This window comes from Choloepus didactylus, chromosome 10 (assembly GCF_015220235.1).
Source record: "Choloepus didactylus isolate mChoDid1 chromosome 10, mChoDid1.pri, whole genome shotgun sequence".
NCBI lineage: Eukaryota > Metazoa > Chordata > Mammalia > Pilosa > Megalonychidae > Choloepus > Choloepus didactylus.
The window spans coordinates 84,185,563-84,211,612 of record NC_051316.1 but is presented as its reverse complement, the minus strand read 5'-3'; the positions used below and the strand labels follow the sequence as shown (position 1 = coordinate 84,211,612).

Sequence of the window (26,050 nt, the reverse complement as noted above, 5' to 3'; positions counted from 1 at the left end):
CATCGAAACTTCCCTCCTCTGATCACTATTGATAACAAACCTCCAGATCCCTGTGTCACGAGGCTCTGCTGAAACTGTTCTCACACCCTATGGAATGTCTTTGTCCTAAACTCTTATAAGCTGCCCTTTGCACTCACCACCCTCCTTGGCTGGCCATCACAATGGGACCATCTCCTGTTTTTAAGTCCTAATTAAACTCATGTCTAACTCTGTGCCTGGCATGTTCTTTGGTCTTGGGGCTGAGCTAAGTTGGAATGGTAGTACATGGGGAAAAAATACACCTAGTGTAAATCATGGATGATAGATAATAGTATGATTTTAATAATCTTTCATTAATTGTAACAAAGGTAACTACTATTTAAAAAATGGTATAATTGTTTTTTTTAAATAATTCAATTTTATTGAGATATAGTCACATACCAAGCAGTCATATAAAGCATACAATCAATTGTTCACAGTACCACCATACAGTTATGCATCCATCACCAAAATTAATTTTTGAACATTTTCATTACCACACACACAAAAATAATAAGAATAAAAATTAAAGTGAAAAAGAACAACTAAAGTAAAAAAGGAACACTGGGTGTTTTTTTTTGCTTTGTTTTATTTTTCGTTTTGTTTTTTGCCCCCGTTTTTCTACTCATCCATCCATACACTGGACAAAGGGGAGTGTGATCCACATGGCTTTCCCAATCACATTGTCACCCTTCATAAGCTACATTTTTATACAATTGTCTTCAAGATTCAAGAGTTCTGGGTTGTAGTTTAATAGTTTCAGGTAGTTACTGCTAGCTATTCCAAGTCATTAGAACTTTAAAAGTATTATCTATATTGTGCATAAAAGTGTCCACCAGAGTGACCTACCAGCTCCTTTTGGAATCTCTTTGCCACTGAAACTTATTTCATTTCATTTCACATCCCCCTTTTGGTCAAGAAGACATTCTCCATCCAATGATGCTGTATCCAGATTCCTCCCTGGGAGTCATATTCCGCGTTGCCAGGGGTATTTACACCCCTGGGTGTCAGATCCCACATAGAAGGAGAGGGTAGTGATTTCACCTGCCAAGTTGGCTTAGCTAGAGAGAGAGGGCCACATTTAAGCAACAAAGAGGCATTCGGGAGGAGGCTCTTAGACACAATATTTTTTAAATGCAGATATTCCATAGTAATACAAGGTTGTGTATGGGAATCCTGTATTTTATGCATGATGGTATTGTAAACGCACAACTTCTCTAATAAAATAATTTTAAAAATAAATTGTAAATGTTTCTGTTAAGGGTGATCTGTAGTAAGATTTTATGTATGTCATGTTTGAAAATGTCTTCACAAAAATAGGTACTCCCAAATACTGATAACAGTCTTCAGGCATGTGATTCAATTGAACACATTCATCACTTGGAAAGCATTTATAAAATTCTACTAGAGTTCTCTCTTTATATTTTCCTGTTACCATGTCATTACTTTGCAGATTAATCATTTTCAATTGAAGATTGGGTGGAAGCTCCTCAGTTGCACAGTTAAATGAGTTTTGAAATACGGAAATTTCCTCTTGCATCAGGGCCCCAAAAAATGCTACAGGAACTATAGTTTGAGTTTGGAAAACATATTCAATGAAAATTTATGTGAGAATGGAGATCTCACTTCTTGTTTTAACTTTTGACAGCATGAGTAATGTACAAGCCAGCTTTATGTTACTTGTAACTTCCCTGCAGTGAAAGTTTCACATATAAATTGTGTTTTACCTTGTAATTTTAGGTTGAATTCATTACGAAACATTATCAAGTCTGCAGCAAAAGCTATTTTCCAAAGCCATTCAGTATTTGATAACAGTGAAATTATTATCTCCCTCAGAAAAAGTTCAATCTCAGCCCTGAGCTAAAAAAATAGTATAAAACTTTACTTTTGAACTGATGTGTGTAGGGGAAGCCAAGATATTCAACTTCTATTTCTGACAAAAAATTACAGAACTGATGATGGTTAAATCCATGAATGTGATGTTGATACTTCTTGTTTAATAACATATTATACAGTCAAATATTCTCCACAAAGTACTTTCCACAATGAATAACTACATACTTTAAACACATTACATTTTCATAGGCTTTATAAAGTTGTTGAACTAAGCCTTTTTCTGCTCCACATCTATTTTTACCACCATCAGTTGTAATACATTTTAACAGATTCCACATCAGGTTGTACTGAATTAGTGTTTTCTCACCTTGTCTGAAAATATTTTCACCTACAATTGTTCCACGCAGACTATTCACAGAGGATAATTTTTCAGTCACTTCAAACTCTGCCCTGACTTCTCCAATAAATAACTGAACAGTATTGGTAACATCTGTCAACTCATCAAGAGCCATGGAAAACCATTTGAAATAATTTGCCTTGTTTATTATTATTATTATTACTAGATAAGTAGTAGGTTTACAGTAAAAGCATGCAGAAAATACAGAGTTCTTATATACCGCCCCCATTATTAACATTTTGCATTGGTTCCTTTCTTACAAAGGATGAGAGAATACTATTATAATTGTACTATTAAATATAGTCTCCATTGTTTACATTAGGATTCGCTGTTTATGTAGTACCATCTGTATTAGCCAGGGTTCTCTAGGGAAACAGAACCAACAAGAGATATCTGTAAATATGAGATTTTATAAAAGTATCTCACATAGCTATGGGAATGCATGAGTTCAAATTCTGTAGGGCAAGATGCACGAGTCCAAATTATATAGGGCAGGCAGCAAACTGTCAAGTCCAATGAAGGTCTTCGATGAACTCCCAGAAGAGGCTAGCTAGCTGAAGAAGAAATGGAAGTTCTCTCTCTTCTCTCTTAAAAGTCTTCAACTGATTGGGTTAAATCCAGCTGATTGAATTCTTTCATTGCAGAAGACTCCCTTCATTGATGTAATCAGCCACAGATGCAATCAATTGACTGATGATTTAATAAACCAGCTTTCTGGTTTATTAACCAGCCATAAAAGTCTTTGCAGTAACAGTTAGGCCAGTGCTTACTTGACCAGACACCTGGGCACCATCACCTGGCCAAGCTGACACATGAACCTAACCATCACACAGTCCTATGGCCATTGTAGTTGTGTTAATTTTTATTGTAGTAACATTTATACCATCTAAAATTTCCCCTTTTTAATTGACTGTTGTGTTGCTCCTGTTGGGAAAATAAAACAATCCTGCCAACAAAAAGACACCTCCATATAGTAAGAGAGGGAGAACACAATTTTTATTGAGTAAGCACTAACATACAGCCTGAAAATGACTGCAAAGTTAGGAAAAAAATCTCACATAATTTAAAATGAAGCAGGAGAACGAACAGTGTCTCCTCCAGAGACAAAGGGTTTGTATTAGTTAGCTAAGCCACTCAAAACAGATACCATGAAATGTGTTGGCTTTAACTATGGCAACTTATTAGCTTACAAGTTTACAGTTTTGAAGCTGTGAAAATGTCCAAATCTAGGCATGCTTTCTTCCTCAAGAGCAACTGCCAGTGATCCTGGACTCCTCTGACACGTGGCAAAGCACATGGCCGAATCCCTTCTCTTCCAGGTTTCCTTGCTTTCAGCTTCTTGCTGGAAGAGAATTTCATTCTTTTATAGAGGACTGCAGTAAAAGGATTAAGACCCACCCTGGGCCACACCTTAACTGAAGTAACCTAATCAAAAGGTTTTACTTCAAGTAAATTTACACCCACAGGGAAGGATTAGCTTGAAAAACATTCTAGGGTGCCTATGTTCCAAACCACCACAGGGTTGCACCTTGTGATATCTCCTGTACATCTCATGAAAGACCCTTGAGCTAATTCCAGAAGCACATGTTTATAGATCTAGAGGTCATTTGGCCCACAGCCTTGGAGATATCTCCAATTGTAAAAACTGAGACCCGGCTTAATCCCTAGAGAGATTTATCCTTATTCCAAAGGTTAGAGTGAGGACTCAGATTCACTGTATCTACAAGGAAACACTCTAAGAAAACGGGAGAGGGGAAATGGTTTACATGCCTTTTATAAATGGAGACAATTATTTTCATTTACACTTAAACTTCCAAAGTCCCTAGCTCTCCAAGCAACTCTTCTCTTTAAAAGTCTAATCGTTTTAAACTAGTAAATTTATTTTCTCTGTACGTATTTTATTGGCTGCTTCAATCAAATATTTCTTTGGGGCTGGAAATATCAGGGAACACAGAGAAAATAAATTTGTAATTGCCCAAACCATTCTAGGCCTTAATCTAGTGTTCCCTGGGATCAGGAGGCAAATGACAAAGGGTATACCTGCACTTTGCAGCCTGGTCCCAACAGACTACTGGCCTGTTATTCCAAATTGGGGAGGGGCAGCAGGGCAGGGTGTCAGGTGTTCTCAAGCCTTTCATAGCTTCTCCTGAGGAAAAAATTGAGGCTTCCTTACTGATGTACACTTATTTGTGACACTATTCTTGAACAAAAAGATAAAAAGCAGTATTATCTCAAAACAAAGAACTTTTTAACAAGAAATTGATACATATTAAATGTTCCTTTTCCTTATTTGTAATACATAGCCTATCGTCTGGGAAATGAAGCACACCAATCTTAAAGCAACTTGTTTAAAAACAGTAAGTAATATTCCCAGGGGTCCGTTCAATTCTTTTCCTTCCCAAAAGATGACACATCCCTTCAAGATTGGGCCAGAGAGCCTGGGGACTCATAAAGAGGTTTTCTTTAAGGTTTTTTCTCCTAGAAAACCAAGCCTTTGGATATATAAATTTAAGTTCCTAGAGGAGATGGGTGTGGAAAAATTGTTTGGCAGGATACAGCTATGGGAATAGAAAGATGTGGGAGGGAGTCATGAGAGAGAGGGTCAAAAATATATTGTGCAATAGCTGAAGGGCTTAAAGAGTATTTAAAGAACTGTGATGTCTAAATATTCCATTTTAAGTTGTTTGTGTAGATACGTTTCCATCCCTGATATTACCTCCAAAGTTTCAGTAAAAGTCTGCTACTTAACATATGTTCCTGAGAAAGGATTAGCCTCAAGTCTCTGTATACAGTCTCTGTTCTTTCTCCACAAACTCTAAACCTTGCTTACAGATATCTGCTTTCTCTATATGTTCATGGATTTCCAAATCTATATCTTCTGTTCAGATTGCTCTCCTGAGCTTTAGACCCATATGTCCAATAGCCTTCTAGATTCTCTACCCAGATGTCACTCTGGTATCTCAATCTCAGCATGTAAAAAGCTAAAACCATTCAGAGGCCTTAAAATATATACACTCCTGTGACACAGAAATTCTACTTGGCAAAATAAAAATCTTCCTCAATGCTTTGCTTTAAAAGATCATTCTGCTTAGAGTCATCAATTTTTTTTTCCTTTGAGCCTAAAGTGAAAAGAACTATAAAGTTCTACAACTCGTTTACTGAATAAAGGAATGTGAACACTATTTGTAATAGCAGAATTCTGGAAACAGTCTAAATATTTTATCTGTATATGTAATGCAATCCCAAAAGTGTGTGCATGTGTGGGTGTGTGGGTGTGAGAAAACTGACAAGCTGATCCTCAAATTTATATGGAAAAATAAAAAGGCCAAGAAAACTAATATAATCTTAAAGAAAAAGAACCAAACTGGAGGATATGCACTATCATATATCAAGACTTTTATATTATAAGAGTACAGTAATTAAGACAATGAAGGATAGACAAATAAACCCATGGAGCAAAATATCCAGAAACAGACCCATGTATTATGGACACCGGTTTTAAAACAAAGGAGACACTGCAGAATAGTGAGGAAAAGGATTGTCTTGTTTATAAAAATCCCCCAAAACTTGAATATAATCCATCCATGGTCCATTATAAACGTGTAAATGCATTTGCTTTCTATCACTGATGTAGGGCTTCTGCTGTGGAAGAAAAGTGTCAAAAAAAACTTCCTTGAAACAAGTGTCAGTTTGATTTAACTCTCCCACTATCAGGGCTGCTGTCTGCAGCAGGCCCTGGCCCAGCCAAAGGGCTATCACCTCGACCATTGGCTGGTACCTGAGGTGCCAGGCCCTAAATATACGACTGTCACCCTGTTACTTTCTAGCAAATTTGTCAGGATGCCATCAGGACACAGTATATTCTAAGACAGAGTCCTCCTGTTAGATACCAATCTTTGTTTAATTAACGTACCTATATGTTCTGACATGGTATATATAGAATATTGTGGGGTTTTTTTATTTAAATCCTGCAGCTTTTATTAACAAGTAAAATTCCAAGCTGAGGAGCCTCATTAGACATGTATTCACATGAAGTTATTTTGTGTGTGATTAAAGTATCCTGATCTTTAAAGAAGGACCTATTACTAAAAAACTGGTATTTACAATGAAAACGGACAACAGACGACATTATATAGAAAGTTAGAAATATTTAAGGTTCCAAAAGGTTGCAACTTGTATAATTGTACTCCCCAAATTCAGTGGGATAGTAGAGCAATTGTGTTGCTAACTTGATTTAATTAAATGGCATGTTTTGCATCGAGTGGTCCAAATTGTATTGGTTTGTTTTGTGGAGTAATTTTCTGTTCCTTTGCTGGTAGGAAATTTAGCAAAGTCAGAAGTAAATTTAACTAACATTTCTTACCAAGACGCTTTATGGTTTACAAGTAATGCTGATGCCGAAAGGGTATGTTAACTTTTTTAAATTAACACTTACTTTGTTTACATGCTTCAGTATATTGTGGGGTAACTGGGGGCAGACCCTTTTCATGAGCCCAGGACCTGTGCTCTGGGAACATGTTGCAATCATGCTGTTCTCCTGTACCAAGGGTCAGTGAAGGTGTTTTATATTTTTTATGTAGTTTGTATTGACTGGATTTTTTTTTTTATTGAAATATATTCACATACCACACAATCATCCGTGGTCTACAATCAACTGTTCACAGTATGATCATATAGTTATGCATTCATCACCACAATCTACTTCTGAACATTTTCCTTACATCAGAAAGAATCAGAACAAGAATAAAAAATGAACTTGAAAAAAGAACACCCAAACCATCCCCCCATCCCACCCTATTTGTCATTTAGTTTTTATCCCCATTTTTCTACTCATCCATCCATAAACTAGATAAAGGAGGTATGATCCACAAGGTTTTCACAATCACACTGTCACCCCTTGTAATCTACATTATTATATAATCGTCTTCAGGAGTCCAGACTGCTGGGTTGGAGTTTGGTAGTTTCAGGTATTTACTTCTAGCTGTTCCAATACATTAAAACTCTAAGAGGTGATATGTATATAGTGCATAAGAATGTCCACCAGAGTGACCTCTTGACTCCATTTGAAATCTCTCAGCCACTGAAACTATTTCGTCTCATTTTGCATCCCCTTTTTGGTCAAGAAGATACTCTCAGTCCCACGATGCCAGGTCCAGATTCATCCCTGGGAGTCATATCCTGCATTGCCAGGGAGATTTACACCCCCGGGAGTCAGGTCCCATGTAGGGGGAGGGCAGTGAGTTCACCTGTGTATTGACTGGATTTTATAACTGTAAGAAAACAGAAACAGGGTGTTATATTTTGATCTGAAATTTGCGTATGGTAAAGTAATTGTTTTATGTACTGGAAGTTCATTTAAAACTTGAAATATTTTCTAGAAGGGTACCAAACAAAATGAACTGTCTTTAAGCTGTCTGATTAACCTAATAAAACAATTCAATAGGGGAAAAAAAATAAAAAACTTGAATATACTGCAAAGCAAAAGCAGCAGGGCCAGACAGGGATTAATTATCCAGGGCAATATAACTTATTTTTTTAACTTTTTTGTTGTTGAAACAGATGTAAAGCACAAAATTTCCCATTTTAACCATATTCAAGTGTATAATCCTGTAGTATTACTTATATTTACAAATTGTGCTACCATCACTGACATCGATTACCCCTCCTTTTTCAAGTGCAAAATACTTTTATTTGACTCATTGTCTTTTATTGATTAAAGACTACAACACTGCAAAGTTGCATGTTAACATGTAGATTTTTTCTGGTAATGATGCAAAAGATTTCTGATTAGTAGAAAAGATAACCCCAAGGGTAATGGTATTATTGCCTTGTAGGATATTAATCAGTTTATAACTAACCTAGAAATTTTATTCTAACAATCTCTTTTCAAATGCCTATAATATCTCATTTCCTCAAATTCTCTTGCTTTACCATCTGTGCTGGTTTGAGTGTGTTGTGTCCCCCAAAACTCCATTTTCTTTGATGTAGTCTTGTGTGGGCAGATGTATCAGTGTTGATTAGATTGTAATTCTTTGAGTGTTTCTGTGGAGATGCGTCCCACCCAACTGTGGGTGATGACTCTGATTGGATAATTTCCATGGAGGTGGTAACCCACCCATTCAGAATGGGTCTAAATTGAATCACTGGAGTCATATAAATGAGCTGACAAACAGAAGGAACTCAGTGCAGCTGAGAGTGACATTTTGAAGAGGAGCTATAGCCAAGAGCGAAACTTTGAAGAATGCACAGAAGATGAGAGAGTAGCTGCAGATGAAAGACATTTTGAAGATGGCCATTGAAAGCAGACTTTTGCTCTGGAGAAGCTAAGAGAGGACAAACACCCCAAGAGCAACTAAGAGTGACATTTTTTGAGGAACTGCATCCTAGAGAGGAACGTCCTGGGAGAAAGCCATTTTGAAACCAGAACTTTGGAGCAGACGCCAGCCACATGCCTTCTCAGCTAACAGAGTTTTTCCGGACACCATTGGCCATCCTCCAGCAAAGGTACCCAATTGCTGATATGTTACCTTGGACATTTTATAGCCTTAAGACTGTAACTGTGTAACCAGATAAACCACCTTTTATAAAAGCCAATCCATCTCTGGCATTTTGCATTGCGGCAGCATTAGCAAACTAGAACACCAACCTTTTTCCTTCTTTAATAAGTTAAATAAATATTTGACATGTATTCGTTTTATATTTTTATAAGAATCATGTTTTTAACTTTCTGAAAATTGTAATTTAACAGTGTTTTCAATAAAATATTCTGGGTCAACTGCATAAATATGGAAAAAAGTGAATATTGACTCCTGTCTCACACTACGCCAAAAAAATCTAATCCAAATGACTTATAAAAGGTAAAATAACACAGCTTCTAGCCAATAACATAAAAGAATATATTCATTACCTTTAGGTAGCCTAGTACTTCTTAAACAGGGCATAAAATGCAATAGCCATAAGGGAATAGACAAATTGGGCTATATTAAAGTTAAGAACTTCTGTTCATTGAAAGACACCATTAAGAGAGTAAAAAGGCAATCCATAGAGTGGGAGAAGTTACTTGTAATACGTTTCTCTAGCAAAGGAATCATATACAGAACATGCTAAGAGCTCCTACCAATTGATAAGAAAAAGAAAGGCAACTAAATGGAACAAATAAGCCAAAGATTTGACTAGGCAGGTGTTCCAGTTTGCTAATACTGCCATTATACAAAATACCAGAAATGGATTGACTTTTATAAAAGGGGATTATTTGGTTACAAAGTTACAGTCTGAAGGCCTTGAAAATGTCCAGATGAAGGCATCAGTACAAGTATACCTTCACCAAAGGATGGTCAATATCATTCGAAAAACTTCTGTTAGCTGGGAAGGTACAATCCCAAGTTGTGTTCCAGCTCCACTCTCAGCTCCTGTGCATTCTTCAAGTGTCTGTCGTGGCTGCTGCGCCTCCTTCTGTCTGTGAACACTTTTATGGGACTCCAGTGATTCAAAGACCCACCCTGAATGAGTGGGGTAACACCTCCATGGAAATTATCCATCAAAGGTCTTGCCCACAGTTGATTGAATCGTATCTCCATGGAAACAGTCAAAGGATTCCAACCTAATCAACACTATATGTCTGCCTCCACAAGACTGCATTGAAGAACATGGAGTTTTCGGGGTCATAATACATCCAAACCAGCACAGCAAGTCACAAAAGAAGATGTCAAAGATAATGGCATTTTGGGGGCAATAATACATCTAAACTGGCACATAAGGGTTTCAACATTATCTGACATATTAATTTATTTCAAAAAGAATTTGAAGCAAATATAGTAAAATATTAAGATTTGATAAAACTGTGTGAGAAGAATGTGGATGTTATATTATTCTGTATGGCTTTCTGTGATGGTTAGGTTCTTATGTCAACTTGGCCAGGTTATGGTGTCCAGTTGTTTGGTCAAGCAAGTACTGGCCTGATTGTTCCTGTGAGGATATTTTGTGGATTTAAATCACTAGTAAGTTGATTGCATCTATGGCTGATTACACCTACAATCAACTAAGAAAACTGCTTCAAGAATGACAGAAGTCTCATCTAATCAGTTGAAGGCCTTAAAGAGAGAACTGATGATTTTAAAATCAGAAGGAAAAATTTCTCTTTCTCCTTCAGCCAATCATTTTCTCCTGGGAAATTCATCAAAAACCTTCACAGAGTTCCCATCTTGTGACCTGCCCTATAGAATTCAGACTTGCCCATCTACATAGTCATGGGAGCCAATTCCTGCGGTCGCAGTTGACTCGTCTGGGGGGGGGGAGGTGGCGGCCGGTTGCTAAATCCTAGGCTCTCAGGATTGCTTGGAGGGTACCGGCGGCGGGGGCTCTTTCCCGGAGGCGAGGGCGAGGCGGGGGACTTGGCCAGGTCCCCGGCGGGGTGGCGTGCAAAGTATGGAGGGCGGCGAGAAAGGAACAGGCGGGACACGGTTCTTTTAGGGGTGAAGAAACCAAGAGAGAGAGTTTATTAGGGGAGAGTACAAGCTTATATCGGGCGTTTAGAGGGCGGGGTAGCTGTAGAGGTTAAAGGCTTGGATTGGTTCTGAGAGGGCGCGGAGGTTGATTGAAAAGGGGCGAGAGTTGCTCCGGTAACGGTGTCTGGCAACAATGTATGCGCACTGGTGGTAATGGGAGTTGCACTGGCAACGGGGAGTGTCCGGGCAAGATAAGGGGGTGGGGAAAAGGCGGTTCCCTCCGGCAAGCCTCCCCTAACAGTGGTATTTTGGGTGAGGAAATGGGGCCTGCCTCCGGCCTCACTTTCCCAGGCCCGGGGGGCTGCGGAGGGCGCTGTCGCCCGTGCCCACCACCCTCCCCAGGGGCTGATCAGGTCCCCCAGCCCAGGCCCGCCAAGTTGAAGCACGTAATCAGTGTCCCGCAAATTCCTATAAAAAAATCTCATGTTTACATTACATATACATATATGTATATCTTGTCACTTCTGTTTCCCTGAAGAACCCTGACTAATATACCTAATACACCTGACTAATATTTTATGCCTAAATATTTCACAAGGAAAATTTTAAAATTAGTAGAAGATGCAGAGAATGTTTTGTATCCGTTTATTTTTTTTTGAAAAAATTAACATGAAACATACAGTTTAATGCCAATATTGTGTGTGTGGATACAACATATGTATACACTTACAGAAAAAAGGCTGTTAAAAACTAAAATATTAAAAATGATTACCTCCCCGTGGTAGAATTCTGGGTAATTTTTAGTTTTCTTTGTGTTTTATGGATTTTTCTAAATTTTCTACAATGTATTTGTAGTACTTTGATAATCAGGAAAAACAATTAGTCTTTAAAAGAAATTATGATTGTATATTCAGGTTCCCCTGTGAAACAGCAGCTGCAATGTGTTCACTAGCCATTTAAACAATCAAGAATGACTATGACTTGGGGACTGTTTTAGTTTCCTAGGTGCTAAAAAAACAGATAACATACAATGGGTTGGCTTAAACAACAGAAATTTATTGGTTTATGGTTTTGAGTCTAGGAGAAGTCCAAAATCGAGGACTCAGCAAGGTGATGCTTTCTCCCCAAATACTGTGGCATTCTGGTCACATGACAATGTTTTCTGGTCACATGGCAGCACATTCTCCTTTCTGTGCAGATTCCATTGACTTCCAGTTTCCAGCTACTCTCCATGGCTTCTCTCTCTGTGTGTCTGAATTTCATTCTGCTTATAAAGGAACCCACTATTACAAATTAAAGGCCAGTCTGACTCAATTAGAAGCATACCTTAACAAAGTAACTTCTTCAAGAGATCCCATTTACAATGGGTCCAAACCCACAGGACCAGGAGTTGGGACCTGAACATGACTTCAATCTCCCAAGGACTTTGTCTTTTTTTTTTTTGCAGTTTTATTGAGCTATATTCACACACCATAGAATCCATCCAATGTATACAATCAATGGTTCAGAATATAATCACATAGGTGTGCATTCATCACCACAATCAATTTTAGAATATTTTCATTACTCAAAAAGAAAAAAAAAAAAAATACTGTTCTGGAACCTAGCTTTGCTGCCTTTTCATTTTTGCCCGTGCTATTTTAGATCCAATTCCTCAACACTATTTATCCAGCTCATTGTTAAAAACTGACTTCAAATACCACTCCTCCTTGAGGTCTTCTTTAATTCAACCTTAGTGGATGTAATCTCTCCCCATTACATATTGTTTGTACCTTCATATAGTACTTATTTTTTCTAAAAAAATTTTTAATTTGGATACCTACTATGTGCCAAGAGCATTCATTATTTCATTCAATCTCACAACTCTATAAAGTACATGTTACTAGCTCCCTTTACAAACAAGGAAACTGATGTTCAAAAAAGTTAAGCAATGAAAAAATAAGTGGAGAATATACAAATCTCCCCCATGTGGAAGCATTCCAAATAATTCATGTACATACTCTGTCCTTAAGCAGGTGGCACGTAACTCCCCACTCCTTAACTGTGGGTTGCTCATAGTGATTTCTTTCCAATGAGCACAGTATGGGAAGGGGGCAGGGAGAATAACGTTACCTGACAAACACTAACCCAGCCAGGTGCTCAAGGTTAACATCAACAGTACTAAGTCGTGTTAATATATGTACCCTTGACATGATGTGATGAAATGGTACTTTATCTCCGTGGTCTTCATCCTCAAAACATATAACCCCAGTCTAGTCATGAGAAAAATATCAGTCAAATCCCAACTGAAGGACGTTCTACAAAATACCCAATCAGTACTCCTCAAAAAACTATCAAGATCATCAAAAAAAAAGAAATCTGAGAAACTGTCACAGCCAAGAGGAAGGAGACACACAGACTAAAGGTGATGTGTTATCCTCGATGGGATCCTGGAAAAGAAAAAGGACATGAGGTAACCACTAAGGAAACCTGAATAAAGTAGAATAAAGTAAGGACTTTAGTTAATGATAATGTATCAATATTGGTTTATTAATTGTTTACAGTTCATCATACTTGTTCACTAATTGTTTATAATTAATATAGCATTAATGTATTACATTAATGTAATACATGTAAAATATTACATTAATTGTAAAATGTTAATAATAGGGGAAACTGGGTGTGGGGTATATGGGAATTCAGTACTACCGTCCCAATTTTTCTGCAAATCTAAAACTGCTCCAAAATTATGTTTATTTTTTAAAAAGTCAAGTAACTTACCCAAATTGATACCGCTAGTAAGTGTAGACCAACCCAGATGACTTCAAATCCAATGCTTTTTCTAATACATGAAACCATTCCAACCTTACTCTCTCTAGGAGTATACAGATATTTGTTGACTATCTAAACGATAAGCTCTTTAAGGGCAGAAAAAGTGCTTTCTCTTTCTTTCATTTTTGTCCCTTGCACACCACTGGCATGGTGTGTGAATATAGCTCACAACAAACCAGCTTAAGCAAATTACTTACAGAAAGTCAGAGACCTAATGAATCTGAGAATTAAAAGACCTGGTAACTTTCAGTTTGCAACCGAACTTTCCTCGGAGAAGCCTGAGATTGGTCCTGAGCCCAGCCTCATTCAGTTCTGCAAAGGTCCTTTGCTGCCATCTGCGGGTAACCGGAAAGCGTCGATCTCTCCTGCTATAATTCGGGAACCAGAGAAGGTTGAGAGGACTCAAGCGCTAATTAAATTATAGAACATGTGTAACTGTGATATATATTACTGCATCGATTCACTCGACACCTGTTCAAGACAAAGACCCTAACTTTCTCCGACGATTGCAGGCCCTCCTAACCCCGTATTAACACTTAGGTTCGTAAAATTCGCAGACCTCCTTGCTCACTCATCTCAACAGGTAAACGATTCCTACTGCCCATCTCCTGGAACCCAGACCCGACCGCACAGTGTAGCATGCAGAAACCGATCAACTTCACAAACCTCCCAGATGCTCCCATTTTCACAGACCCCAGCGACTCCCTTCACTACCTTGCAAACCCCACAGACCTTCCCCATTCGGGCAAATGAGCGCCCTAACCCAGACGTCCTCACAAAGAGGCTCAAGTTCCTCAGGGAGCTCACACCCACGCGGAAACCTCGGGAGAGCCCCAGCCGTGCCTCTGAGCCCTCAGGATAGTGCTTTAGCCCCCGAGGGTGCTTGGCCGGATCCAGTCCGCCTCGGTCTGCACCCTGCCAGCTGAGGCCCCGCCCTTCTAGACCTGTCATCACAGAAGCCGCACGTGGCCGGGGTGGGACCTCAGGCGACTTGCAGCCATCACTTTGTCTTCTCCGCCATCCATTGGGGCCGCCGCCTCTGCCAATCAAAGCCAGCGGATCCCGGCTGGAGCGGTAGCGCCCGGGTGAGGCGAGCCGGAGAAGGGGCGGGGGAAGGAGAGGCTCTGCGAAGCGAGGGAGCTTGTGGTGGTAGGGGGCAGGGCGCGGGTTCTGCCGGGCTGGAATCCGAGGGGGCGGGTCCTGGCGAAAGGCGGAGAGACCCGAAGGGGGCGGAGATCGGGGCGGGGCCAGAGGCAAGCGAAGGATCCTGGGGCAAAGCAAAGAAGACGAGAAGGGGGCGGGGCCAGTGAAGGCAGGGCCTAGGTTTCAGGGGAGGAACCCCAGGAATTAAAGAAACAAGGAAAGGGTCTAGCTCGAGGAAGGTGGGAGGTGGGACCAGGGAGAGCGTGGGCCCGGGCGGTGCGGGGCGGAGCCCGGGCCGAAGGGGCGAGGTTTGCAGACCGAGGCTGCAGCTACGGCTGCTCAGTAATTGCCCCTATCCACTACCTTCTCAGGTGCCACGGGATCCTCGGAACTACAGGTGTGGGTAGGGGTGCGCTTGGGCGGATATGAGGAGATGGGGGGCACCGTTAGGGGAGGAGAGGATCTGGAGACTGCTGGGGTGGGGGTGGAGAGGTGGAGGGGTGGGGGAGGAAAGGACACGGAGTTAGGGGAGGAGGTAGGGGTGCAATGTGTGGGCAAGGAAGTGCTATCTCCTGGGGCCCTGCAGGGAAAGGTGGGAGTGCTTTGTGGGAGTGGTAGGTACAATGTGAGGGGACGGGCTAGCTGTCTGATGGGGAGAGTTGGTGGCTGTTCCCGGGAGAGGGGATCTGGACGCGCTCTGTGGGGAGGGGGTGCTGTATGATGGTGGTCCAGTGTGTGGGAGGAACGGAGGGGTTATGTGGAGGAAGAGGCCCTCTATGAGTGACGGAGCTGTGGGCACTGTGTGAGGGGAAGGGTTGTAGGCTCGGAGTGAAGGGGTAGAACCTCTGATGCTTTGAGAAAGTAATAGCCTGAGGGCATGTGGGAACTCCAAGATGTTTGTGTACCGTATTCTAGGAGTGAGGGTGATGGAATTAGTGAGATGAAGAAGCCAGTCTGTACTGCTCCTGGCTCCCCAGAGAGCTCTCCACGCCACCTTTTGCCTGAGCACTCTTAAAGAGTTGGGCCCTGCTTTCCACCTCAGTCTGTTCTGGATCTGTCTGGTTGAGACGGGGGTCTCTTTCCCTAGTTGGTGTCCCTGGGACCTTTTCCCAACTCAATTCCTGTCAACCCCCCAACCTAGTTCCTCCCAGAAGCCTGCCTTAGTCCCTGTCTCTCCCACCCCACCCCCACCCCCTACTTTGCCCTGCCCTTATGCTCTGGGTGTGCTCATTTCCCACTTCCTTCCTCGCCCTGGGGCCTGGCCTGGTCCTTGCCTGCCTAGGAGATTTGCCCTGCCTGGGACTTTGTACTCAGTGGGCAGAGACCCTGGTACCAGCAGCAAGGTCTAGACCCCACTCCCACTACTACCACCAAGGTCTCCACCAATAGACCCCCCAAATGACATCGCCACATTTTTACCACTTGCCACAAACTGATTTGTCCCACCTTTGTCCCTCACCTGGGTGGGGAACCCTACGGCCCTCCCTCAAAATTTCTGGCCTTTGAGAGGAAGGAAGTGGTGAATAATATTGAGGGTCTTTGAATTGTTCGGGGAAGCAGGTCACTATTGTAGGCTGAACCCAGAATCCTAAACTGGGGGAGGAAAAGACTGACTCCCCACACTTCTGGCGCAGAAGATGACTGTCAAATGTAAGATTAGCGCCTAGTCCTCTTGAGGGCTCCTCTGGTTTCCTGAGGGGACTTGATGTAATGCCAGAGTTCTTTTTGCCCCTGGGCTGTCTGGGAGAGGGTGGGAAAGGCCTGCCTTCCACACAGTGGCTGAATGAGTGTGACAGTGTTGTTGAAAGGGGCCCCCAGCCAGCCTCCTCACACAACCAACCACCCAGTAGCTGAGAACTGGCTGGGGGGTGAGGGGTGGGGTGGGGGGGAAGTGCTGAGGCCAGACAAAGCTGTGGGGTTGGGTGGGGTAAAGGAGGGCAGGCTGAAGCCTTTTGAGGAAGAGCTGATTGCTATGGCAACACTGCTTCCCAGACTGTCTCTCATAGAGGGCGGGCCTAGGACAGATTCACTCCAGCTTCCTTAGTACTGGTGTGTTTTGTGCAAGTAGGTGGGGCATGGAAAGAAAAAGTGCAGTTTGCTGTGCAGTGACTGGAATTATATAGCCAGCTTCTGTATAAGCAGCAGGGCATTCAAACGCTAGGGGCCATCTGGAAATGGACGAGACTGAACAACAGCTATTCGAATTATAGCTGAGTTGCAGAGGACTTCAGTGGTTATCATTTATATAAACCCCATCATTTTACAGATTTGGAAACTTAGGGCCAGAGATACTGTGATTTCCCCAAAGACTCACAGTGAAAGAGCAGGAGATTAGAACCAGGTCTCCTGATTGCCTGATTACTCAGCCTAGGGCTCCTTGTTTCTTTAATCCAATGTTTATTGAGCACCTTTTTGGTGCCTGGCACTGAAGCTGACTCTGGGAATATGGGCATGAACAAAACACAAAATGTTGTCACTGTCAGAGCTTCCATTCTAATAAGGGGAGAAAGAAATGTGTGTGTGTGCAATATATCAGCTGACAGTAACTGCTATGAAAAAATAATAAAGCAGGTTAAAGGTTTAGGTTGGCTATTGAAGACCCCTTGATTGTGCCATGCTGCTTTCCCAAGGCATGCTGAGGCCTGGAACATCTTTGATCCTTCCCATGAACTATTGCCCCCTGACCTTTATAGGTAACTAAGGCCTGGGCCTATGGTAGTGGTAATAAAATAGAACAGGGTGGGACTACCAAGGCATTGTTTCTTTCCTACAGTGTACTGTCTCTATCTGTCTTCCCAGTAAGCTTTTACTAAGGCAAGTAGACTCTTACATTGATACCCTGAACTTTTGTTCAGGGTATTGAAATTTTCCTTAATCCTGTGTCTCAACATTAGGCAACTAGCAAGGAAGAAGTCAGTCTAAGGCACCTAGCTTCTCTTCCAGGGTTTTTTTCCCCCCTGATCTCAGGAATGAGGAGAAAAGAACCTAGAAGAACTGACTATTTTTCTTTCGCTCGTCCTGTCTAGGCCTAGGGCATAAGGAGGAAGGGGAGGGAGGAAAGCATCTTCTTCCTGTCTACTGACAGCCTCAGACTCTCCAGGACCCTCATGGCCCACAGCACAGACAAGGCAGGAACAAGGACCTTGGGACTTTTGTGGCCTCTGAGCTGTAGAAAAGGGACTTCTGGAGGGGCAGCTAGGGAGCCTACCCTGACTGATGCCATTCTCCAGAACCTTGGTTTGAGTTTCCCTCTTTCAGTTTGGTGTTTGTGGAAGGCTGGAGAAAAGCCTCTTCCAAACTGTTTGCAGAGGGCAAAGTAGAAGAGCTGTCTATTTTCTTAGGCTCCTCCTTCTAAAAAGTGTCTTTGAATGCTCAGTCCTTGCAAATATTTCCATCCTTGTCATTTAAAGGACAGGAGGACAGGGGTTAGGGATGCTGGTTCTGCTGCTATTCAATTTGGCTGGATCTGGGCTGGACCTGGGGCCCAGTGACTCAGGGGGACGGTGGGGAGGTATGAAGGAGCTGTGAGTCATGGGGTGAGCTCCATCACAAGAGTTGGGTACATTTCCTCCATTCTGGGCAGAAGCCCTGAGTAGAAAGGCAGAGGGATAGGGCAACTTGATCTCTGAGACACAGAGAATGATATCTGGGACCGCAAATTAGAATGTACCCCTATCTCGGGATCCGTCTAACAAAGGCAAAAGAACATCAATATAGTTTCATAGAAGGAAGAATGTCATTTCTCAGAATGGAAGGAGAGAGTCCCACTTCAGCCTTTTTTCATTGCTCCGGCTTCCAGAAGCCTCCTGAGCTCCAACAGTTCTCTGATTTGGAAGGTGGGGAGAGAGGAATGGAATTGGAAAAATTGGGGGTCGACTTTGGGGGCCGTCGAACTATGTCTGTGAAAGCCTTGGTGCCTCCTATTAACCCTTCCTGGAAGAGGAAGGGCAGGGACGAGAGGTGGGAGGTGCACGCCCTTGAAAGTGTTAAATGGCAGGGCAGAGAATTACTTTGCACTCCGGCCAGTGAGGGGTTAAGGGGGTGGGCAGGGCGACCCATGTAGGCCTGCCCCCATGCGGACCAATGGGCGTGTGTCATTTGGATGGGGCGTGCCTCACCCTTGCGGTCGCCGGGAGGCTGGCCTCCTTTGAACCAATGAACATAGCCGCTGCTCAGGGAAGGCGTGGTCTGAGGGGGGCGTGGCGGGGTAGGCTGCCGCCGCGGAGGTGTTGGGGCTCTGGGCGGGGCGGGCGGCCCCATCAGCTGGTAGGAAATGGCCTGTGAGTCAGAGGGGCAGCGGAGTCGGCGGCGCGGAGCCGGGGCGGCCCCGGGGAGGGACCGTCGCGGGGAGGGGCGCAGGAGCGGCTGGGGGCTGCGGGCTCCCCGGCCCGATGGTGTTGCACACGAAGCCAAGCAGAGAAGAGCCTAGCAGAGCAGTGCTCAGCCCGAGCCACCCTTTGTCTGGGTTGGGAGCCCATTGGCAGGGAGGACCCGGGATCCGAGGGGAGGGACTGGGACGGGACGGAAGGGCCCGGAGCAGCGGCCGCAGCGGCGGAGCCAAATTGGGAGCGGGGTGAGTGTGTGCTAGGAGGCAAGAGAAAACCTCTGAAGCCTCAATAGAGAATAGAGCCTGTTTCAGGCTGTGGGGAAGGGTGAAAAGGGGCCTGGGGGGCTGAGCAGGGGGTGGGGGATCGTCCAGATCGAGGAGTCCCGGAGCCACGGAGAGTCTGCTGGGCTGTTTAGAGGGGGCTGCTGAGGTTTGTTCCCTCTCCACTGAGGGTAGAGAACTGTAGGCTAGGGGCCAACAGGCCGATGAGAGAGCAGAGGTTGACCCTCCTACCCACGATGGTGGTCGATGGGAACAGCTTATGTGGATGTGTATATGTAGGGACAAAATGTAGAGCAGCTGGCATCAGGGCTCCCTGAACAGGATGAGGGTAGAAAGCACAGGCATAGGAATTCTCCTTTCTGTCACCTTCCTTGATCCGATTAGAAATGTGTACCTTTAATAATGAAGAGAAGAGGAGAACAAGCCTGGGAGCTCATACCTATACCAACACCCACCCACTCCACCTCCCAGGCCTAGCAGGTGTCTGAGGGTACAGACCCCATGGTATTCTGGGACTTGTTGTTTTTCCTGGCCTTGCTTCCTTGGCATGTTGGGAGCTGTAGTCCTTGCCAGCCACAGCCTGGCACAGCTGTTTGACGCCAGCTGCTACCCACCTTCTGCACAGAGGGTGAGGTTCAGCCTACCCCACCCCCCTGCAGTCCCGCCCCATGAGTCAGCTTGAAACCATGGTCTAGAGCCAGATTGGCTGGGTGATGGGGGAGTGAGTCTTAGAGCGTCTTATCGAAGGGGCAGGAACTGAGAGGGCTCTGGGTTAATCAGCAGATGTCCAGCATGCTCTGGCCAAGTAGGGCATCATAAGGAAAAAGCCCTTCTTTAATCTGTATGGCCTAGGTAGAGGAAAGGAAGGGTAGAGGTGAGTGCAATTTGTATCCTCTGACAATGTTGCCCATTGGTGTTCTGCCCTTTTCATTCATCCCAGGGAATTTTCTTAGGGGATCCCAGTTCTAATTAGAACTCAGTAAAATTGGATGATGTGGGGTGCAATGATGGGAACTTGGTGTAAGAGAGCTTTTCAGTTCTTAGAGGCAAATCTCCCCTTCCTCCTTGCCTTCCCTCCTCTCTCATTGCTGATTCTTCCTGTACAATTAAATCCTCTGCCTCTCTCCTCTTGAGGGTCTTCCTCTGCACTGTTAGGAGTACTGCCCAAGCTCAGGGCTTCCATTCTACTTTCTCGAACCCTACTATGTGCCTACCCGTGTGCTTGGAGTTGGGCAGAGGAATGGGGCACAAACCTGTTCTAAGAAACCATATGGTCAGTCTAGGAGATGCCTTATTCACAGGAGTAAGCGGAACTGTTACTGGGTTACAAGAGGTAAAGTGACACTGGCCATAATTGAGGTCTCGGAGAAAAGAGATGTTTCTGGGCTGGGGTGCCACAGCAGACTTTCTGGAGGAGATGGCATTTGGCCTAGCCCAGAAGGAAGGGTAGGGCTCAGATATGCATACAGAGGCATTCTTTGAAGGGGAAAGGGTACTGTGGATGGCAGGCAGCACAGATTACTGTCCAAAGGAGAGGAAGCTGACTCTGGGGTCAGTATTTCTACCCCTGGAGGAAGGTGGCTTTCAACATGACATGCCCCTTACCCAATATAAACTTCTGAGAGTGGACTACTTAGTGAAGCCCATTTTGGCACCCTGGCAGAAAAGCAGTGGTTTGGGTTTTTGGATGTTAGAGGTGTGAGCATTGGAGGAGGGATGTGGAGAGGTGCTTCTAGTTGTTTCCAGCCTCTGCTGCCTTATCTCTAGTTTGCAGGGCCCGGGGGGCAGGCCCTGGAACATGCCTTCTGGCAGTGCCTCCTCCTCTAAAACTTGTTTTTGGTTGGATTTGTTGCCTCCTGTTAAAGGGACAGACTGCTGGAGTCAATTGGAAATTCAGGTCTGAGGAGCCAGCTTTGAGCTGACCTGAGGTTTGTACCTCTGAAGAATGTTGAGAGTCTTCAAGACCTTTGCCTTTAGGGCTCTGGGGAGGCACTTGTCCTTTTAGAGATAGACAGATGGGAAGGAGTTGTGCAACTCAGTGGTCTTGAGTAAGAGAGCTGAATTCTTACCCTGACTACCTCTTAGCTAGGTGTGGTCTCTTAGATCCTGGGATATCTCATTCCCCTTTTCATCCAGGACAGGAACACCCAAGATGGTGGTCCTGAAGAGTGGTCATCCTGCCTCAACTCACTTCTCACATCTTTATTACCTTGAGCCAAGACCTACCTGCCTCTCTATGAATCCATAGGTAGTTTAGCACTGCCTTCTGGGCCCTAGATCCCAAGCCTCCCCACCCTGCTTCTGAAGTGCTCTCCTACATGGGAGGAGAATATCCCAGGTATACTCTATAAGCTCCCCCACCTTCCATTGGGCTCCAGGGATCCCAGTTAGGCTCCAGTGGCTCCAAGGATCCTGGCCTCATGTCTTTTCTTCTCTTCTCAGGGTCCTGCTGAGCCCAGGAGCTGCACGGAATGGTGGCAGTCACCTTGCCAGTGCAGCAGGCATGGACCAGACTGCAAGCTAGAGGAGCAAGGCATCAGTCAGGAAGAGGAAGCATACAGCTAGGCTTGAGGCCTCTTCATCGGGGTGAGTGCCTGGAATGGGGAGGGAATGAGCAGGTCCAGTGAGAAATCTGAGCTAAAGATGTCATCCTCATGGGGGTTCTGGCAGTGGCCTCTACATTCCATTAATCCATCTGGGGATTAGGACACCTCTACACCCAGGAACCCCTCAAGGTTACCTCTTCAGGCCAGGGGAGGGTCTGGAACTCAGCTGGGAGGGGGAAGACTCATTGATTCCCCTGAACATCTTTTCTTCTCTTTTCTTATACAGATGTCCCCAGGCCCCCCAGCCCAGGCCCAGCTTAAAGGCTGTGCGGGGGGGCCCCCCTGACCCAAGGGGGGCTTCATGCGCCACGTGCAGGCGGAGCCGACTCCATCCTCAGAGCCAGAGGCTGGGCCTTCGCAGCCTCCAGCCAGACAGGGGGCCCTCCAGGGTGGCCTGCTCATGGGCTACAGCCCAGCAGGAGGGGCAACATCCCCCGGGGTCTACCAGGTATCCATCTTTTCCCCTCTAGCTGGTGCCTCTGAGCCTCATAGAGCTCTGAAGCGGCCAGCCCCACCCACTGAGGGTCCCCGGGAGCTGAAGAGAGGCCCTGGGCTGGGGGCCAGAGAGGGACTACCCCCCGAAGAACCATCTACTGTGGGGCTTTTGGGCCTTGAGGGACTGGGGCTGGGACTGGGTGTGGCCAGCCAGCATTTCTCCCATCGTGGCCTCTGTGTTGTGGAACAGGGATATAGCTCCACCTCACCTTGGACTTCAGGGGCCCAAAGATCCCCATGGCCCCCATCAAATGCTTCCTGCAATACTTTGCACACCAGAGACTGGGCTTCCCCAGATCCAGGGGGACAGGGGTACCTGGGGGAGTCCCCTGGGCCAGTCCCTCCAGGCCAGCTGCACACACTTGACACTGATTTGCACAGTCTTGCACAAATAGGGAGTAAAAGCCCAGTGGCTGGGGTGGGCAACGGGGGCAGCCCCTGGCCTAGGGAGTCCCCTGGCACTGCCAATGGGCACAGCCCCGAGCACACACCCCCTGGCCCTGGACCTCCAGGACCCTGCCCTACCAAGCGAAGGCTGCTTCCTGCTGGAGAAACCCCAGATGTCAGCTCTGAGGATGAGGGGCCAGCCCCTCGGAGGCGCCGGGGAACCCTGGGCCACACTCCTGCTGCCAACAGTTCTGATGCCAAAGCCACACACTTCTGGAGCCACCTGCTGCCCAGGCCCAAGGAGCCTGTGCTGGTAAGCCAGGAGAGGACGACATCTACTCTCAAATGGCTGTCTGAATGGGTGAAGGTGGAGGCCTGGGAAGCGACGTTCCTGTGAGAGCTTGTGATGATCCTCCTGCCCCATAACACACCTGGCCTCCTTCCATCCTCATTCTCCTCTCCACAGGACCCTACAGACTGCAGTCCTATGGGACGGAGGCTGAAAGGTGTCCGTAGCCTGAAACTGTAAGTGACCAGCTTCTCCCTCTGCCCCGTCCCTGAGAATGGGTACAGAAGTCTGTACTCCTCTTTCCAACCCCAGGATAGGAGACCCCAGGATAGGAGTCCTAGGTAGTGACAAAGGGTGAGACCTAGGACATGAGCAGTCATCCCAGAATACTTCAAGCCAACCTGCTGTGTGTCCCCTCCCCTACCAGGAGCTCCCTTCGAAGTATCCGGAAGGGGCCAGGCCTGCTGAGCCCCCCCAGTGCCTCCCCTGTTCCTACCCCCGCCGTCAGCCGTACCCTGCTGGGCAACTTTGAGGTAGCTTCCCTTGGGCTCCATGACTGGGGATCCTGGGGGGAATGGGATGGTGGAGTGTGGTTTGGATGGATGGATGGATGAGGAACAGAACTGGTATCTTTCTCATAATGTATTTTCCTACCCCAACCCCAGGAATCATTGCTGCGAGGACGCTTTGCACCATCAGGCCACATTGAGGGCTTCACAGCAGAGATTGGAGCTAGTGGATCCTACTGCCCCCAACATGTCACGCTGCCTGTCACTGTCACCTTCTTTGATGTTTCTGAACAAAATGCCCCGGCTCCCTTCCTGGTATGACCTGACCCCAACTCAAAGTCAGTGCATGAGGAGGATGAGGGACTGAGGCAGGAGGTATTCCTTGGGCACTCCTCATCTAGGAAAGTCAGGGCCAGATGGGGAGAACTCTAGTGTGAGGCAGGGGGCGGGTCCCAGAGTGAGAGATTGTAGAGGGGGTAATTAGTCAGGGCTCCCAATCCCTACCTCAGCTGATGGCTCCATGGCCTTCCCAGGGCGTCGTGGACCTGAACCCCCTGGGGAGGAAGGGTTACAGTGTGCCCAAGGTGGGCACCATCCAAGTGGTGAGTTTGCCATAAGGGAATGGGAGGGGGGAAAGAGGAAAACAGCCCATAGGCTCTACCAACCTTGCCTGACCTGTCCTGCCCCCCAGACCTTATTTAACCCCAACCAGACTGTGGTGAAGATGTTCCTTGTGACCTTTGACTTCTCGGACATGCCTGCTGCCCACATGACCTTCCTGCGCCATCGCCTCTTTTTGGTGCCTGTGGGTGAGGAGGGAAATACGAGCTCCACCCGCCGCCTCCTCTGCTACTTGCTGCACCTCAGGTGAGGACAGAGCCCAGGGACAGTTGGGAAAGCCCAGGTATCCCTTCCTGGACCCAGGTATCCCTTCCCTGAATGGGATCTCTCCTTGTTTCTCTACTGTCTGGATACTTTGATCACACTGTCCTTCTCCAGGTTCCGGAGCTCCCGCTCAGGCCGCTTAAGTCTGCATGGAGACATCCGCCTGCTTTTTTCCCGCCGGAGCCTGGAGCTGGACACAGGGCTCCCCTATGAACTGCAGGCTGTGACTGAGGCCCCTCACAATCCACGTTATTCACCATTTCCCTGATTGCCAGTGCTCTGGACCTATATGGGCCAAGGACCTGCCCATCCTGCTCCATCCTGGACAGAGCAGACATGTGGAGAGGTGGCGAGAGACCCTTTAGGCTTGAATTAAAGCCCTCGCCATGCTCATGCCCGAATTGATTATTTGGGTGTTTAAAGCCTCTGATCCCTACCAAACCCTGCCCTACTCTGGGTACTCCACGTACCTGTCCCCTCCTTTGGGTTTCCCAGGCCAGCTTAGGTAGTGGAGAGGAACCAGAGCTACTCTGAGGTTGTCCCAAGTTCCCAGGCAAGACATGCCAGCATTGCCTCCCTGTTCTGGGCAGGGGCCACTTATTATTTTATTTATTTTTAATTTATAATTTATTCAAATTGGATTGCCTTGCTGACCTCCCAAACCTGAAAATTGTCATTGCCCCACCTTCTTTTCCACTCCCAGATATTGCTCCAACCTCAGGAGTTGAGGAGGTTGATGAGGGGCAGGGGAAGAACTGCAATCCCTCTGCTGAGGGCAGAGGGGTTATCCAGAGGGACTGAGTCACTAGCCAAAGACTCAGCTTCCCCTCTCCTTCCCTGTTCCCTTCACTTCCCCTACCTTCTAACCCCTCTCTAAAAGCCAACATACATGTGTGTGTATGTGTGAGCACAGCTTGTGTGTGTGTGTGTGGTGTGTCTGTGTGTGAGAGAGCGTGCATGCATGTGCACATACATGGGGTTAATCACCCCTCACCTAGGGCTCCAGACTCCAGCCGTCCCTCTCCTCCTGCCTGTGTCTCCTTGCTTTGGGGTCCTGACTGAGGAAGGTGTCCGGGGGGCAGAGTTAGGGCCAAGGACCAGGGTGCCTCCTCTCACCTGGCTAGACTCTGACCCACCTACCTCAGCTGGGGTGAGGGGCACTCCTCAAACTCAGTCATGTGGTTCCCAACAACCCCATTTTCCACACCAGATTCTGACCCAGCCTCAGCCCTGACTCCTGGGGCTGGGCTGAGGGGAACAAGCATTTGCTGAAACTTGAAAAATTAACAGGAAAAAATTATATCTGGTACTTTTTTTAGGAAAAAAAAAAAAAGAATAAATTCTTATTTGGAAACTTGAAATAACCCTACCTTTTTCTGTTGGGTAAAGGATGGGACGGGGGATGGAAGGCCTATCTGGAGCTGCAACTCTACCCTTTCTCCTAGAGAGAAGGCAGCAGACCTGAACCCATGAGGTCTTGGGTTGGGCCCTGCTGATTCTTAGTATCTGTTCTTAACTCTTTTCAGGTAATGAAGTGGGGTGGTAGAGAAGGGGTATGGTTGGGCCAGTCAGAGAAGCTAGAACCCATATAGATCTGGATTCGTCTACAGGTTCTCTTGTT

General features: G+C 45.6%; 1 protein-coding gene and 1 long non-coding RNA gene across 7 annotated transcripts; one reads left to right on the top strand and one right to left on the bottom strand.

The window, feature by feature from the left end:
- Positions 1-11,619: 11,619 nt before the first annotated feature.
- LOC119505420 lies at positions 11,620-14,650 on the bottom strand. The gene is made up of 3 exons (XR_005210736.1): positions 14,451-14,650; positions 12,879-13,874; positions 11,620-11,959 (listed from the first exon to the last, which is right to left on the bottom strand). It is a non-coding gene; the product is annotated as an uncharacterized LOC119505420 (long non-coding RNA).
- FAM214B (family with sequence similarity 214 member B) lies at positions 14,521-25,748 on the top strand. Of its 6 annotated transcripts, none has more exons than XM_037798195.1 (9): positions 14,521-14,591; positions 21,701-21,844; positions 22,091-23,059; positions 23,213-23,271; positions 23,463-23,568; positions 23,701-23,859; positions 24,078-24,146; positions 24,236-24,411; positions 24,544-25,748. In XM_037798195.1, the coding sequence occupies exons 3-9, from the start codon at positions 22,166-22,168 to the stop codon at positions 24,695-24,697; spliced, it is 1,617 nt and encodes a 538-aa protein (XP_037654123.1). In that variant the 5' UTR covers positions 14,521-14,591; positions 21,701-21,844; positions 22,091-22,165; the 3' UTR covers positions 24,698-25,748. The 6 variants fall into 6 exon arrangements, with proteins under 6 accessions (XP_037654123.1, XP_037654121.1, XP_037654124.1 ...); XM_037798193.1 differs by lacking the exon at positions 14,521-14,591 and adding an exon at positions 14,941-15,048; XM_037798196.1 differs by lacking the exon at positions 14,521-14,591 and adding an exon at positions 15,000-15,020.
- The last annotated feature ends 302 nt before the right edge of the window (positions 25,749-26,050 follow it).

Coding starts and splice junctions, on each gene's coding strand:
- FAM214B (XM_037798195.1), top strand. CDS start 22,166: ATGCGCCACGTGCAGGCGGAGCCGACTCCATCCTCAGAGCCAGAGGCT. Junction 23,272..23,462: donor GGTGTCCGTAGCCTGAAACT/GTAAGTGACCAG, acceptor CTCCCCTACCAG/GAGCTCCCTTCGAAGTATCC. Junction 23,860..24,077: donor ATGCCCCGGCTCCCTTCCTG/GTATGACCTGAC, acceptor TGGCCTTCCCAG/GGCGTCGTGGACCTGAACCC.